General features: G+C 32.8%; 1 protein-coding gene across 4 annotated transcripts; it reads right to left on the reverse strand.

Moving 5' to 3' along the window:
• Nucleotides 1-155: 155 nt before the first annotated feature.
• Nucleotides 156-11,133, reverse strand: LOC110603181 (1-phosphatidylinositol-3-phosphate 5-kinase FAB1A). 4 transcript variants are annotated; one of them, XM_021740880.2, is made up of 12 exons: nucleotides 10,589-11,133; nucleotides 9,452-10,127; nucleotides 8,388-9,078; nucleotides 7,690-7,843; nucleotides 7,185-7,529; nucleotides 5,873-6,715; nucleotides 5,453-5,784; nucleotides 5,181-5,304; nucleotides 4,923-5,096; nucleotides 2,854-4,383; nucleotides 1,118-1,384; nucleotides 156-719 (listed from the first exon to the last, which is right to left on the reverse strand). In XM_021740880.2, the coding sequence occupies exons 2-12, from the start codon at nucleotides 10,062-10,064 to the stop codon at nucleotides 384-386; spliced, it is 5,409 nt and encodes a 1,802-aa protein (XP_021596572.1). In that variant the 5' UTR covers nucleotides 10,065-10,127; nucleotides 10,589-11,133; the 3' UTR covers nucleotides 156-383. The 4 variants fall into 4 exon arrangements, with proteins under 4 accessions (XP_021596572.1, XP_021596571.1, XP_021596573.1 ...); XM_021740879.2 differs by having other exon boundaries at nucleotides 8,388-9,119; nucleotides 9,448-10,127; nucleotides 10,589-11,131; XM_021740881.2 differs by lacking the exon at nucleotides 10,589-11,133 and having other exon boundaries at nucleotides 8,388-9,119; nucleotides 9,452-9,594.
• Nucleotides 11,134-16,055: the final 4,922 nt, after the last annotated feature.

Below are 16,055 nucleotides of genomic sequence, written 5' to 3' on the forward strand. Positions count from 1 at the left end.
AAATGTTTAGAGATGAACTGGATATGAACTACTGGAGTTTATTGTAATTGATTGTTGAATACCTCAATGGTTCATCTTTTACATAATAAGAGTATTCAACTACCACAATTATGACAGGCATTAGATACTTCTACAGATTGGCCGAGCCACCATAATGCATTGCCCAAAAATAAGTCACTTTTGCACATTTCCTTGATGAAAAATTTCTAAGGAAAAGGTTCTATGAAAATAACTTGTGCTATATGAAGATGACATAACGTGGTAAACCACCAAAAATTACAATAGAAAAGAAAGAAAAAAAAATATAGGTGCAACTAAGCGAAAGAAGGGGGGAAATTAAAAAGCATCTTACATCCTGGCATGTACAAGCAAAAGGGGCACCACTATGACTCAACAGATGCACCACGTTGACCTTGCAAGCGTTCCTCACAAAGGTCTGAATGAGACTCACTGGGGACTATTGTAGAGGGAGACCACTGGTCCGGCACCATAAGAAAATACGCTGTCATTGCTTTTCTGAATCGTTTCTTATACTGCTGGGGTGAGATCACAGTCGGAGTCGTGTTCTTAGACCCGCCAAGGATGCCTGACGCCTTCACCCAGGTCTCGAGATGCTTGTCCCACGTATATTGTCTCATAAAATCAATGATCCCGATTACCAACTCGTGCCTTTCAGTGTCCACGCCAACCAATAGCGAGTAATCCATTACATCAATAGACTGTGGCAACACATAACTACAAATTAAAAGAGTACATAAATGCTAGATAAAACTTTACTAAATGGTGAACACTACCACATGAGATTCAGGTGTAGCAATCACTAACTAGCCTTAAAAGATCATAAGAAATCGCAAGCCAGTCCATTAATTTTTTTCACAGAATTCTCTTCAAATTGAAATTAAAGGAACACTGAAATCTCACAACAGACAGGGTTAACGAGTAAAATACCAGTTCCCCCTTCCCAGAATTGGAATTACCTGGTGCACTTTCAGATTTCAGTCTCCTAACAGGGACAAGTAGGGAAAAGAAATAACATATAAAGAGAAAACCACTGAGGTGACATCATTACTTGAGTGTAGGAGAGGCAAAGGAGCAGTTAAATGCAATTACAACTTACTGCAAGAAATGAAGTATCGTTCCAAACAGCCCTCTCTAGCAAACGCTTTGCTTTATTTCCTACAAAAATTGGAGAAGTTGGCATTGATTCGATCAAATTCTGGTCCAGCAAAACTTTGTTGCTCCCACTTGTATCTGAATTATATCGCGATCGGGAAGATCCTTTAAGGTCATAAAGCCGTACAATATTTCGCTTAAATAGGAGATTCTCCATTACCAGAAGGTCCATTTTGGTTTCTTTCCCTCCTTTTAGGTGTTTTGATGAAACCTTCAAGACAATACATAAAAGAATAAAATAAAAATTAAAAAAAAAATTATTCATTAGTAATAAGAAAAGGGCCAGATTATTAAGTGAAAATTACATTATAATCTAAAAGAAATTTAGAAATAATAAAAAAAATTCACCTCAGTTACATACACTCTTTTTTTTTTCCCAAATGGACAAGAACCTCATCCATACTGTTGGAATTGGGAAAGGATCTATTCTCCAACTTAAGGCATATTACGGAAAAGTTATTCTTGTTTAGTGTAAGATCTGTATTCCTAAATAGGTAGAATAATTTGAGTTTAAATATTCCTATTTACTTGAAAAATCCCTTAATTTATGGCATCATACTCTGTGTTGGGTCTTTTATATAAATTGAGAAGCTTATGTATTATGATATAGAATACAATAAAATAAAGATATAATCCTTTAGCTTTAAGGCTTTGCCTCCGTGGACATAGGCTCTTGCAGCCAAGCCATGTACATCTTTTCAAAATATTTTCTTTGTTATTGTAACATTAACATGGTGCAACCGTAATTGATTCTTTGGGTTTCAGTATTGTTTTAACGGCACCGTCCACAAGTATTATTTATCAGTAGTGTTTATAGATACTAGTCATCAATAATGTTCACAAAAATTTATTTTGAGCCACCATGAGCTGTTTGGGTTACTGTTTCTTTTTTTCCTTGCCAGCATCTTCTTTGGAGAGGGAAGTGCAACACAGCGAGTTTTTTTGTGTTGGTGTTTCTTAGCCAGCATCACCTTTGGAAAGGTTTGAGCTGGTTTGTGGGTAATGGTGTTTTTGTGTAGGCGTTGCTGAACCTGATAGCACTATTACTTTGAGGCTACTGTACATTATTGTTGGTACTTTAGAGCTAGGAGTGTTGCAGCCTTGTGCTTTAGTGCTACTGTTTGTGTTTGCTTATCAAGTTCTTGTATCGGGTTGTAAGGGAGTTTTTGGCTTCTATATAGAATCTCATCAAAGGGAGAATTGAAATTGATGCTCCAACTTAAGGGAGAGTTTCATGAGGTTATTCTTATTTAGTGTACGATTTGTATTCCTAAATGGATAAGAGTAATTTATGTTTTTATATTCCTATTTAATCCAAGAATCTCTTAACTTATAGTATTGTGCAATATATGTCTTGGATCTTCCGGGGAAGCTAGTGTATTATGAGATACAGCCTTTGAGATTTCATGTTCTTGGATGTAGGCTCTCGTTACTAAACCACATAAATCGTCTCAGATTATTTTCTTTATTTTTCTTTTTTTATTATTCTAACTTTAACACAAATAGAAGATATGTGACTCTGAACAAAGTGACAAGCATAACTAAAAGCTCCTATTGGAAACATAAAAAGACCAGTCTCCAAATGAAAGGTGTTCATAACAACATTGAGATGGGAAAAATTAGCTAAACTGATCTAGGTTCCCATGTTTGGTTGTGCAAAGTGAAAGAAACAACAAATACCTGATAAATACCAAGTATCTTTGCCAGGCAAGTTGGGCTTCCATTACCGATCGAGTCAGATAAGTACTTAAAATATGCTGGTCCAAATTTGATGAATGACTCCAGCTCTGTTTTTGTAACCTGTTTGATGATAAAGCGATCATCCAAAGTTTTAGCAAAGAAAACATTGCTCTTGCCACCCTGGGCTCCCCACTTCTTACAGCGACTAAGAGATCGTATGAAATCTAACTCAGAAGGGCAACAAATCCTCCTTAAGGCCTCAAACCGCTTTGCACAGTAACAAGTCACCATATATTTCACTTTTCCTTGAACACTATCATCTGTAAAAGAAACTCTGGCATGCAAATCCTTGGTGTATGAGAGAGGATCCAAAATTTGAGTGCCTCGGGATCCAGGTATGGACAGGATGTTTTCTTCAATAGACCCAACACTTCTGTAAATATCAGAAGCCGATTCATCAAAAGAGTTGAACGAGAGTAGATTTACTGAATCAAAGAGTGGCAGTGAAATTGTAGTCTCCCCAGCATCTTTTGGTTTTTCAAGCTCAGACATCTGGAGATGATAATCAGATGAGACAAGTGCATATGCTATAATGCTAGTGGGTTCATCATCAAATACAGGAATAATAGTGTCATTAACGCCAACAGGCAGAAGCAACCTAGCATTGTTTGGCCGTTCCAAATCTCTAAAAAGTGAGACATAAACAGGATTGTACTCATTAATACCAAGCTTTTGAGCATTTAATGAAGAAGTTCTTTTGAATGAACTGTATAAATTAGGAAAAGGCGTTCCCAACCCACTTGAGTTTTCAACATTTTGAGGCACCTTTGCACCTAATGCAGAATCAAGAGAATGAACAACATCAATCCCACCTTTGTCAACAATACAACGTTCCAATTCTACATTTGGAACAACTGAATGTACTGGACTTGAATCAGGAAGAGAGACACCATTTTCCTTAAGTATCATACTTTCCAAGTGATTTTTGCCGGTCCATGCCGCATCAAGTGTGTCGGATAAATTATCCACAATTGGAAACTCACCCTCTGAATGAACTCTTCGCATAACATTTCCAGATTCTGAAGGGTCAATTTTCTCATTGCTATTTTCACAAGAAGAAAGACAATGTTCAGAATCCTTCAGCTTCAGGTCCAGACGTATGTTGCCCCCTTCATGTACTCTGACTGACTGGCGAGAAGAGCCATCATTTCCTCCTTGATTAAGATTTAGCTCAGGCTTTGTATGCACAATAACAGAATCACAATTGCTAAAACCTTTTCCAGGCTTAGGAGAGGTATCCATCTCAACAAGGCTCTCAACAGAGTTGATCCGTTTTCCCCCGAGTTTTGGAATAAAGTTCCTCATACTTTCTTGATGATTGGTGTTGCTTAAACTAACTGCATAAATCAGGCGTTGGTCCCAAACATATGAATGGAAGAGTATCTGCCTCCTTAACTTATTAACCTCAAGAAGATCAATCAATGGATGGCCAACTTTCACTTCCTTAGATAGTGTATTCAATAAGGACTCCTAAGAATTCCAATAGTTTGAATCAATAACCAGATAAGTTAAAGAATAAATTTTCCTTAAAACAAAGTGAAATTTGAGAAAACTGGAGAAATATATATTGCCTCGTTTTGGCCACAAGGAACATGTAAGCTTCCTTTTTCTACATTGATTAATCACAACTGAGACAGTATATGGTTGCTTAATATGATAAACCAAGACTGCAAGCAAAATTAACAAGTCTCCACGATACAAGTATGATTATGTAAAACATATTATACGACATCCAAATGAATTAGAATACTGTGTTAATAGCAAAATGAAAATAAGATCAGATAATCATCCCTGAATCTCCCATTAATGAATTGTTGAACCTGGCAAAAGTATTTGGAGCCTATCTCTTTTTGCAAATTTAATCACTTCATGAATAGCCTGGTTTGCACATGGTTCATATATCATGTATTTGAATATGCAAGTATTTCCCTTCTATAGATTTGGTTATTTCTTTGTGGATTTTGGTGGGGGAGAAGTGAAAAGGAATAGAAGGATTGCCAAATGTGTACCTCAAATTCTGCTTTCTCCTTCTGCAGTATACTTTTAAGTTCTGCTACATGAAATCTTGATAATTCAGATGATTTTATGTCACCATTCTGTGATCCTTCACCTAATATTTTCTCTGAAATCCGATGAAGAGCATTTTGCACTTCTGTAAACAGAAGTTCAGCCCTTTGACGCACCTGTTAGACAAGACCAATCTTTTAAGTATTAGTGTGCACAAAGCTTTTTGCCAAAAAAAGAACAAGGGTTAACAATTGCTGCACCTCATTTGCTTCTTTTTGAATCCACTCTTGATTATCATAGTTAAATTCAAGTTTTGATGGTGGAAGATGAACTGAATGAACATCAATTGAAGCATAGCGAAAGCAAGCAACCATTCTCCCAAATCTGCTCACGTCAAAACAAAATTGCAAGAAAATTGCAGGCATTATTTTCACATGAGCCTGGAAAATTGCAGAAATACAAGAAAACAGCTCCTCTTTCAATCTGTACATTTCATAAATGGCACATAAACAAAAAAAAAAAAAAAGCATACCCATAAAACCTAAGACAGTCTCTGTGAAGCGAATGACCACAGCTAGCAACCCTACTTGCAGCTGCATGATTTGAAAAGCTAAGCTCCAAAAATTTCCCAAAGGACAAACCCCAGGCAGCATCAGACATCACTATCCTTCGGGTGGCTGGAGGAAAGCCATTGCTACGTGGACATCGTAGACACCTGTGCCACATCCAAATTTTGCCTTCACGCTCCCCTGGTAAAAGAAACTCTGGTAGTCTCTTAACAGATATGGTAAGGCTGCCTTGCCGGTGAGTATAACAATAAACATGAGCTTCTGATGGCATCTCACATGAACGACAGCGGTAATTCTAGTGAAAAGGTAAGCTTACCAAACATCAACATATTGTAGCAATTGCAAAAGAAAAGTTCTTCTAGTTAATTATACACATTAAGTACCTGATCAAAAAGATGATCGCGTAAAAAACGCCCCAAAGGTTTATCAAAACTCCCATAGTATTTGATTCGAAAAAGATGTGCCCGTTCACACACAGTTCCTTTCCATATACACCTTGTTGATAACGACACCAAAATGCTCTGATGGTCTGAAGGTGATGGAGGAAAATCCTCCTTTGAGGATCCAATCTCTTCATGATTGTTACCATCTTGCTTTACTGCTAAGACATTTTCATCAGCATGGCCACTACCAGTACCTTGTTCCAAAGATGTATAATATGAAGGACTATCAGAGTTGGCTTTTTTGCCCTGAAACAATTCTTCAGCTTCTGTCATATAATCCTTCCCAGGGACATGATCAGAGAATAGCTTGTTATGGCAAGGACCTGAGGTGTTCTGCCCAAGAGGAGACAAAGAAGTCCAGGAACCAGCATGTTCAGTTGAGTTTGAGCCAAGGTTCCTGTACTCAATTTGAGAACTATTTGATGGAGAAGTAGAATCAGCATATCCTGACTTGCAAACAAGCTCAAAATTGGTAGGTGAGGGCACATCTGAGATGACATCATTGTTTGATTTCTGTACTTCGCTTGGAGGTTGACAACTTGACAGCTTTCCAGTTCCTGGGACAGTAAAACCAGGTATAGTAGAAATGGACCTGTCGATGCTTAACGGTTTATCAGGTAATGCAACAGTTAATGGAGACTTCAAAGGGAGCTCTGGAAGTGAAGCACCCTCATCAGCCAGAAAAGAAGTCTCTAGTGCCAAGTGATAAGCTGCAAAAACCCCATACTGGACCACATGTTTCACCTTCTTCAAATCATCTCCATGGGCACCCTTGAGCAAAATCTGATGAAGGGGAAAAAAATCTATCTTAATTATTTTTACAAATTACAATATTTATCCTGCAATTACAGCCCCTAAGCAAGTCTAAATAGGTAGCTAAGGTACTCTACAATCTACATGTCTTGCCAAATTACATCAGCAACATAATAATGCAACTGGAACATATCCACAGGCCCCAGCATTAAGCACAGAGCAATCCCACACTAATTAATCAACCTAATTGATGTACGTTACAAATCAGGTTTCCAATTGCTTCCTAGACCATGCTCCATTGTGTTTCTCAGTAACAAAAATTCAAGGAAATGTCTCACCAAAATGAACAAGTAGTCAACTACTCAAAATGATACCATTGAGGCACTGACTTTGATCAGAGTATGCCAGTTTTCCACATAGCAGCATTGTAAACTCTGCTATTGTAAATTATACAACTCCACTTTGTGTGTGCAATTATCTAGAGACTGCAAAAACTTACAGTGAAACCCAGAGGCTTTGGACAACCCTCAAAGAACATCAGCGTCTTAGTCAACTTCTTCCCACCTTGCCCTGCGCTGCCATGCTCCTCGAGAAATTTCTCCACATGGAACAGGTCACAGTAACCAAGTTTCTGTGAATTGAGATGATCAATTGAAGGGACTATATGTGCACCAGTGCATCGGGCTATCCGCTCTAAAAGTGGCCTCTTAATATTCAAAACAAGGGAAATGTCTTTTGCCAGAAGGTAGTCTTGAGCATATCGGGAAACCGACTTCTCTACCAAAAGAACGCTAGGGTGATGAGCATCAATCTTTGCAACTGCCATCTTCAAATGGTCCATTTCCTGAAAAGAGCATAATGACATAAAAACAGGTAGCAGGCGCACTATTTAAAGCAAAAACGAAGCAATGAAAAAGAAATGTTTCATAGGCTCGATCCCTCAAAGAAAATCCACAAAACTTAAGGTTTCAAAACAAGCTAGCTGAAGTTAGAACAATTATAACCTGCTGTAACAAAGTATCAACACTTGACAAATGGTTAGATACACGCTGATACTCCAAAGCTCCCCCAAGGATTAGAAAGCGGGGTTTATCTATTTTTGACATCATTCGACGATGAGCCACATTTTTCTTACAGACAACTCCTTTAACCACCATACTAGCAAAAAATTCAAAATCAAAATCTCGTCAGTGTTATGGATACTGCAGATAGCAGTAAAACAGGTAAACTAATCAGATATTGAACCAGTAAAGCCAGCAACACAATTTCAAAATGTTGCTCAATATATACTCATATACAATCACAATCAAATTGAAAAGGATAATAAATAAAAAATAAATACTCATATACAACAGGTAAACTAATCAGATACGCATAAAATCTGCCAACCAAAACTGAATATTCTCCCATGACATTATATAAATACAAAAATGTAACTGAATATTTGAAAAGACAGTATAGTGCAACAGACCATTTCAAGCATTTTTTCAGTACAATCAATTTCAAACATTAAAATTAAAAAAAAAAAACTTCATTATCCAGAATAGATAATATGAAGCTCCGTTTAATTGTTGAAAATTACAATCACTGACATACAAATGGAATAGCACCGGAGATTACCAAAAAGCAATAAATATTATTGCAGAATTACATTATCAGTAAATCAAAATTATACAAATTTTTTTACATTTTCAACCATTACCTCTCACTACGACGCCCACTGGCTATGCATTTAACCTTTACATATCCACCAGGATCCATTCCTCCACTCATGCTTGTATCTGGCTTAAGAAGGGTAGCAGCTTCCCAGGATAAAGATGTAATTATTTCCAACCAACTTTCATTGTCATCTTCATCACCCACAGATAGATTTTCAACTTGCAAAAGCTGTGCAACTAAAGCTCTAAAGTGCCCCTCCACCACATTCTTCATTGCCTTCCTGTGCTCTTCACTTGATTTATCCTTACTGCGGTATTCGCCACTACCAAAGCTGTTTGAAGGGCGTAAATAACCCCACTCGCCAGTTGTAGCTTCATCACCGTCATCCTCATCAAATAAAACAGCTTCTCTCTCATCCTCTTCATCTTCTGGTTCTGGAGGGAGCCAGAGTAGCCCATTGTTCTCAAAATCAACAGGTTCAGCATCAGCACCATTCACACCATAAGAAGGAGATTCACACTCATTGCAATCATGTCTATAAGCTTCTTCCCCGTCATTCTTAATTTTGTCCACGACCTGAGTATCAAAATTCTCAGATAATGGTGGACAACTTATGCTTCTATCGATTTGATCTTCATGCATTATTCCACATGGTTCATACATGTGGTCAATATCATCAACAGTGCCCGGCCCATAATAACCATCAGCATGAGAGAAATGCCTCGTTCCTGAACCTGAATGATAAACACCATATTCATCATCCTCATCATCACTCCTGATACAGAAAGATGAGAATGAAATAAATCATGGATTAATAATTGAAGAGCATTGAAGCATGATATATATCAAAACAAATCTTCCGATATTTAAATGCATCAACAGCACTCAATTATTAGATTATTAAGTAAAGAAGCTAAGTACTATCTTAAACAGGAGGTATCAGGCACCAGGATAGATTCTCCATCCCAATCTTTTGTCCTGTCAGTTCCCTCCTAAGTTCATACTTGCTCTAAATAAGGCATTCAAACATAAATGTCTCACTGCCATGCAATATTCAGAAAGCAAAGATGTAAAATACACAGACAAAGAAGAGGACCAATTACCTACTCATGCAATAGCCAAACTGGTTTGCAGATGAACAGAAAGCAGCTGCAGGAGCATCTGAGCTCCTTCCACACGTTAAATTTTCTTGTTCAACCACAGTTCGATCCATTGGAGCAGATTGTTGAGGACTAAGACCAGAGCTATATGGCACACTCTGGTAAGCCCCACTCGAGCAAGGAGTTGAACCAACAGTGCTGCTGCTGTTACATGTGCAGCAGGACTTGCTGCTGACCAAGCTTGTTGCAGATGGTGATGGACTGAGCCCAGGGCTACCCACATTGGTCCCATTATCAACGGCTGTTGTCCCTTGTTGCCATTGCTTGAAGCAATAATTACATACCCTGATCCTCTCCCAATCTTCACTGCCTGTCCTTGGGTCCTCGGATGGGGCAGGAATTGAGCTTGCAGTACACTTGGCACAAAAAACTCGACCGCAAAGTCTACAGTGATGCCTACGGTTAAATATGGTGAACTGGGAGTCACACTCATAACATACCCTACAGCTCTGGTCGGGCATCCAAAAGTCCCTTGACACATTCGCTGGTTCACTCCTCCTAGGAATCCAGGACTTAACTATATCAACAAAATCAGATCTTTTATTGTCAGAGTTGCCCATTGACAACAATCCCAGCGGAACTCCCACCTCATTATGTAATGCTCATTTGCGATAGCCTCACAACTGCATCACAAAACAAATTCAGCTGAATTGCTCTCAGAACATATAATACGCAACCAAAGTTTCCCGGTGTAAATCAAACCCAATAGCCAAATCAAACGAATGTAGTACACAACCAAAAAAAATCCCATCTACAACAGATTTTTTATTTTTTTATTTTTATTTTTTTTTTTTTGGGGGGGGGGGACAAATCAAAAGAGCAATTCAATCAAACTGACAAAGTCTTGTAACCAAAAAAAAAAAAGGAAGTTGGCGCTATTCGTAAGTTAATCAACTACTAGTACCCAAATTAAAATTAAAACCTAAAATTTCCCATTAGCACAGGAGTGTCATGCATGTTCTAATACACAAATTAAAAATTGAAAACTCAAAATTGCAAGAATCTTTTAACGGGTTCCAAAATATTTTCACAACTGAATGAAGCGGTAGCTGAAGTTTAAAATTAAAAACTCATTAAAAAAAACCTGCAATTGAATTGTCAGCAAAAACAGCCCTAGATTGCTAGTGGCTTCAATTGCCGAAATCTCGAAGCTGAAACGAAGAGCAGATCCTCTAAAAATCAATCAAAAACTGAATTCGGCTTAAACTCCGTGGCAATTCCGACTGCGTACACGGCACCACTCAAATGCATAACATTACTCCACCAATCAAACAATGAAGAGAGATCTTTAGGTAATCCACCAAAATTATTTAAATTGTAGATTAAGATTTTTATTATTATTATTATTATTATTATGTGATGTAATTATTCATAATTTCCATACCTTTTAAAAAAGGAGGGCAACTGGAAAAGAAAAACGGTTATGCAGCTGTCGCGTTTTGGACCATACATATGTAATTTATTTTTTATTATTTGTGAAAAATAAATTATATGTTATAAATAAATTTGAGTTTAAATAATTTTAATTGAAATATTATATTAAATAAGATTTATTTGAAAAAACAAGAAGAGAGAGAGAGAGAAGATTTTGTGATAAGCTGCAAGTGATTCACGAATTTCAAATGGGTGGGGCAGTGTGTGAGGTGGGAGTCGAAATTTCTATCTTGTTCTGTGTGTGATTGCATTTTGTTGTTTGTTTGTGTTGCTATTTTTCTTTTATTTTGATAAAAAAGAATAGATAAAGTTACTTTGTTCTAATACCGCATACGTCAATTCCACCTCACTCTGTACGGTTAAGTAGTATTTAATTGAAATTAAAAAAATTAACTGAATTAAATTAATTTAAAATTTTAATTTAATTTTTTATTTATTTAATTTTAAAATTTTTTATTATTTTAATTTAATTTGATTTTAATTAAAAAAATTTAATTTAATTTTAGTATCAACAATAAGCAATAATTAGCTGATTTATTGTTTATAAATAAATTTCAATTTATGTACATTTTAAATTGTAGTTATATATTTAATTAAAATATACATGCATGATAAAGTTTAAATATTTAATGAAATAATTATAAATATATTTATTATTAAATTTGTTATGTTTTAAACAATAAATTATATTTACTGTTTTTATACTATTATTATTAAAGTATATTTATATTATATTATAAATTAAAAATATTTATAGAGGAAATGCAAACTTAATTCCTCATTTAAATGAACATAGCAATATAGCGTAATTGCATAAACTTTAATACTATGTTTATCTTATAATTTTATTTTTAAAATATTTTAAAATATTATTCAATTTTTATAATATAATATAAATTTTTTATACTTTCGACACATGTTTCCTATGTGATCCCTTTATATCTCGATATTCTCGCATTTTCTTCTTTTTTAAACCTAATTTTTTCTTTTCCCTATTAAGAATTTTAAAAATATTCTGATCGTCACTTATGATTTCTGTATAGTAGGAATGTTTCTCACATATAATCCAATTAAATTTTAGAATATGCATACTCCTTTAGACGGGTATTTATTATGGAATTAGAGACAAAAAGATATTTACTTCAATTTTTTAATAATGTTGATTTTGAAAATATAGAGAATGGGGTTCTTGGTTGTACAATCGATTCCTGCTTGTTTGGAATGAGATACAAGGTAATGAAAATCATCTATATATCCCTCTAACTCATTCTGATTTTTTGGTTCTGACTAAAAATCTCACTTTTGGTTATTATAATGAGACGTTGGCTAAATTGGTCGGGAATTTTATTGGCCACTATAAAGAGTATGATATGAAAACTGTTTCAACTATGTCGCCGGACCTTATGAGAGTTAAAATTTGTTTGGACATTCGGCAACCTTTGAAACAGCGAAAGAAATTTATTGGAGATGGTACTGTATTTACTGTAAAATTTCAATACGAAAAACTAACTATTTTTTACTATTTATGTTGGAAACTGGGTCATGTGGGATTGAGGTTGAAGAAATAAGATATCAAGTTTGGTTGGGGTGATTTTTTCAGAGTACCTTTTCGTCGAAATCATAAACCAACAAGTATGTGATTGCGTGATTTTGGTAATTATGCTCCGCCGGAATTTATGACAGAATTGACATTAACTAGCAATTTTGAAAACACTAATTTGACAGCATATAATAGGCAATTCTTCTTATTTGATAAAATTTATAATACTACTCTAACTGCTCATACTCTAGAGAATCTATTAAGTATAATCGTCTCTCTTTTGAAATGATATCATTTTTATTTAATAGAATTTTACTAATACAATTAATAGCTTTGCTTTCAAAAAATTTTTTTTATAATATAATTAATATATAAATTTTTACTATTATAATATATAAAACATGGCACTCAATAATTTAGTCTGATAATAAGTGCATCCAAATAAATGTGAGATAAATCTCAAAACTCTCAAATTATACTCTCTCAATCCCTTATTCATATTTTTAAAAAAAGTACATAAAAAATATTTAGTAAGTCTTTCCTATTTTTAAAAAAATACATAAAAACATGTTTAGTAAGTCTTCCATAAATAAATTATTGAAAATGTTGAACACACTCATTTCAAGTTATTTATGGTAATTATTTATTGAGCGAGCCTTTAAATTAGTAGCATGTGATTTGGGAGGATTCAAGTTAATTCAAATGACATTGGATGACTACTTCCATGGCTGAGGGCCAATCAAAATTAGTTCTTTTAAAAAAAAAAAATCCTTTATTTTTTATCAAAATTTCATAAAATTTATCATTTATTTATCAAATAAAATTAATATATAAATATATCAGTGTAAAAATAAACAATTAAAAAAATGTGAGAATAGATAATGTCATTGATATTTTATATGATAATTTTGATTTTTGATTTTTGATTTTTGATTTTTTATAATGTAATATTGCAGACTCTGTCATCACTTTATTTTTTATATATATTAAAAGATATATTTTTTATTAATTTATAATTATATTCATATTAAATATATTAAATTTTATTAAATATTAAAAGATATTTTAAAATATTTTTTAAAATAAAATATAATATAATTATAATAATTAACTTCTATATTATTATAATTTTAAAAAAATAAATAATAATTTTAGAACGATATGAAACAAAACAAAAGTAAAACTATCGATATTATATATAAAAGTGAAATAAAAAAAATAGTAGATTTTTATAATATATTCATAGAGTTAATATGATGATAAGTGTATTTAAATAAATGTAAAAGATTTCAAATTTTATTCTCTTAATTTCCTATTCTTATTTCCTTAAATTATTTACATTTGTATTTAATTTTTAAAATAACTAATAATTTAATTATTTGAATTAATTAATATAATTAATAAATAAATCTCGCTAATTTTAAAATTAAACACTTAAATTTATATATTTTTATTCATTTAAAATTAAAGGTCATTTCATCTCAACATCAATTAAAAAAAATATTTTTAATTTTAAAAATATCCTTAATAAAAAAAAATTTACTATTTAGTTTATAAATATTGTTATTATTAACAAAATTAATTTTTATATTTTTATAAATTTATTAAAATATATTTATTTTTTTGTTAATAATTTTTTTTTATTTTCATTAATTTTTTTTTTATTTTCATTAAAAAATATAAAAAAGTAAAAGAAGAAAAGAAAGGTAATTTGAACTTTTATTATATTTTTAATTATAAAAATAAATAAAATAACTATTTTATTGATAAAAAAATATTTAAATAAATTTTTAAAAATATATAAATTAATTTATTAACTATCATAATATTCAAAAATTAAATTATAATTTTTTTTTTAAAAAAAATTATCACCACCTCCAACAACACCGACGCCGACACCGTCAACATCTCCACCATCCTCAACCCCTCCGTTACTGTCCCCATCACCTGTTGCACTTGGATCGCCATTCCCATCATCTCCAGCACGTAAATCATCACCACCTCCACGCGTGTCACGACCTCCACCACATCTTAAAAGCAGTGCAAAAAAATCACGAAATGAACGCAGGGCAAAAAGTTGGCTTATTGTTTGTTGGCATTGCAGCGATTTTGCAAATTGGTATTTGTTGGGTTCTTGGTTTTGAAGAGAAGGCTGCTTTTGAGGATCCAAGAAAGATATGAAACCTGCTCTTCCTAAATTTCCAGTATTATCAAGTTCATATCACTGACCCATCCTAGGAGATTTTATTAAAATTGAAGATTATTTATTCAAATTCTATGAAAGGGGCTACAAAAGGATTGATTAATGGATACAAATGGCAGATCATCGGGTTAAAATTTTGGGGAATGATTCCCCTATGCAGGTCCTTGTAGTTTTTCACTTGATTGGCTATTTGGTCGGTTTGGTTTAAAATCAGTTTGGTTTAAAATTGAATCGAATCGAATCGAATAAATTGAAAATCAAAATTTTAGTATTTATAAAAATCGAATCAAATCGATTTTGGTCAGAAACCGAATCGGTCTGATTCAGTTCGACTCAATTCGGTTTGATCGATTTCAATTTTTAATAAATTTTTTATTTTTTACACTTTATTTTTAATATTTTAAAATTTAATTAAAATATTTTAATTTTAAGATGATTTAATTTTTTTATATTATTAAAAATAACATATTATTATCACTAAATCAGTTTGGTTCGGTTTTTTTGATTTTTTTATCAAAACCGAACTGAAATAACTAAAATTTTTAAAATTAAAAACTGAACCGAATCAAAATAAATAAAAAATTAAACTAAAATTTCAAATTAATTTGATTCGATCAATTTTTTTAATTTGAATCGAATACTGCTTATCCTAGATCGCCCTTTTCTTAACCTTCTTACTGAATTTAATAATCTAATATTGTTTAATCTACACCGTTTATAATGCAGAGAAGAGTCTGACTAATTAAATTCTTGTTATTAACCTACCGATTTCATCTGATCTTTCATGGGGGAATAAGATAATGCGGCGGAAAGCAAATAGAGAAGAAGAGAGAGGGTATGATTTTCTTAAATAGTATTTTTAAAATTAAAAATATTTTTTCTCGTTTTCAACTGATTTTAGAATGGTATAATCTCTGATTTTGACAAAATATATAAACATAAAAGTATAAGATTATAAGTGTTCAATAAAAATATAAGAGTATAAATATTAAATTTTAAAAATAGTGAGATTGATCTATTAATTATATTAAAATTTAAAATTTAAAGTGTAATTTATTTTAAAAATAATAAATTTAGTCTATAAAAAATTAAATTGTTTCTATTTATATCTAATTAATATTTTATTATAATTCAAATAAAAATATCCCAATATCTCTCCCACATATATCCATGGTTTTATGATAAACTTTATTAGCAAAGTTGTTAGGCTATTATATAATTTCTTGTCGCTTTGTTGTCTTAATCCTTATCGCCCTTAATTTAATACAATTCAATAATATATATTCAATCATGTGTTTTTTATGATACTCATCTACAACTAGATATCACTAACCTGCTTTTTCAAAATTTCATCGGGTGATATCCATGAGTATA

Source organism: Manihot esculenta, chromosome 16 (genome assembly GCF_001659605.2).
Source record: "Manihot esculenta cultivar AM560-2 chromosome 16, M.esculenta_v8, whole genome shotgun sequence".
In the NCBI taxonomy this organism is placed as follows: domain Eukaryota; kingdom Viridiplantae; phylum Streptophyta; class Magnoliopsida; order Malpighiales; family Euphorbiaceae; genus Manihot; species Manihot esculenta.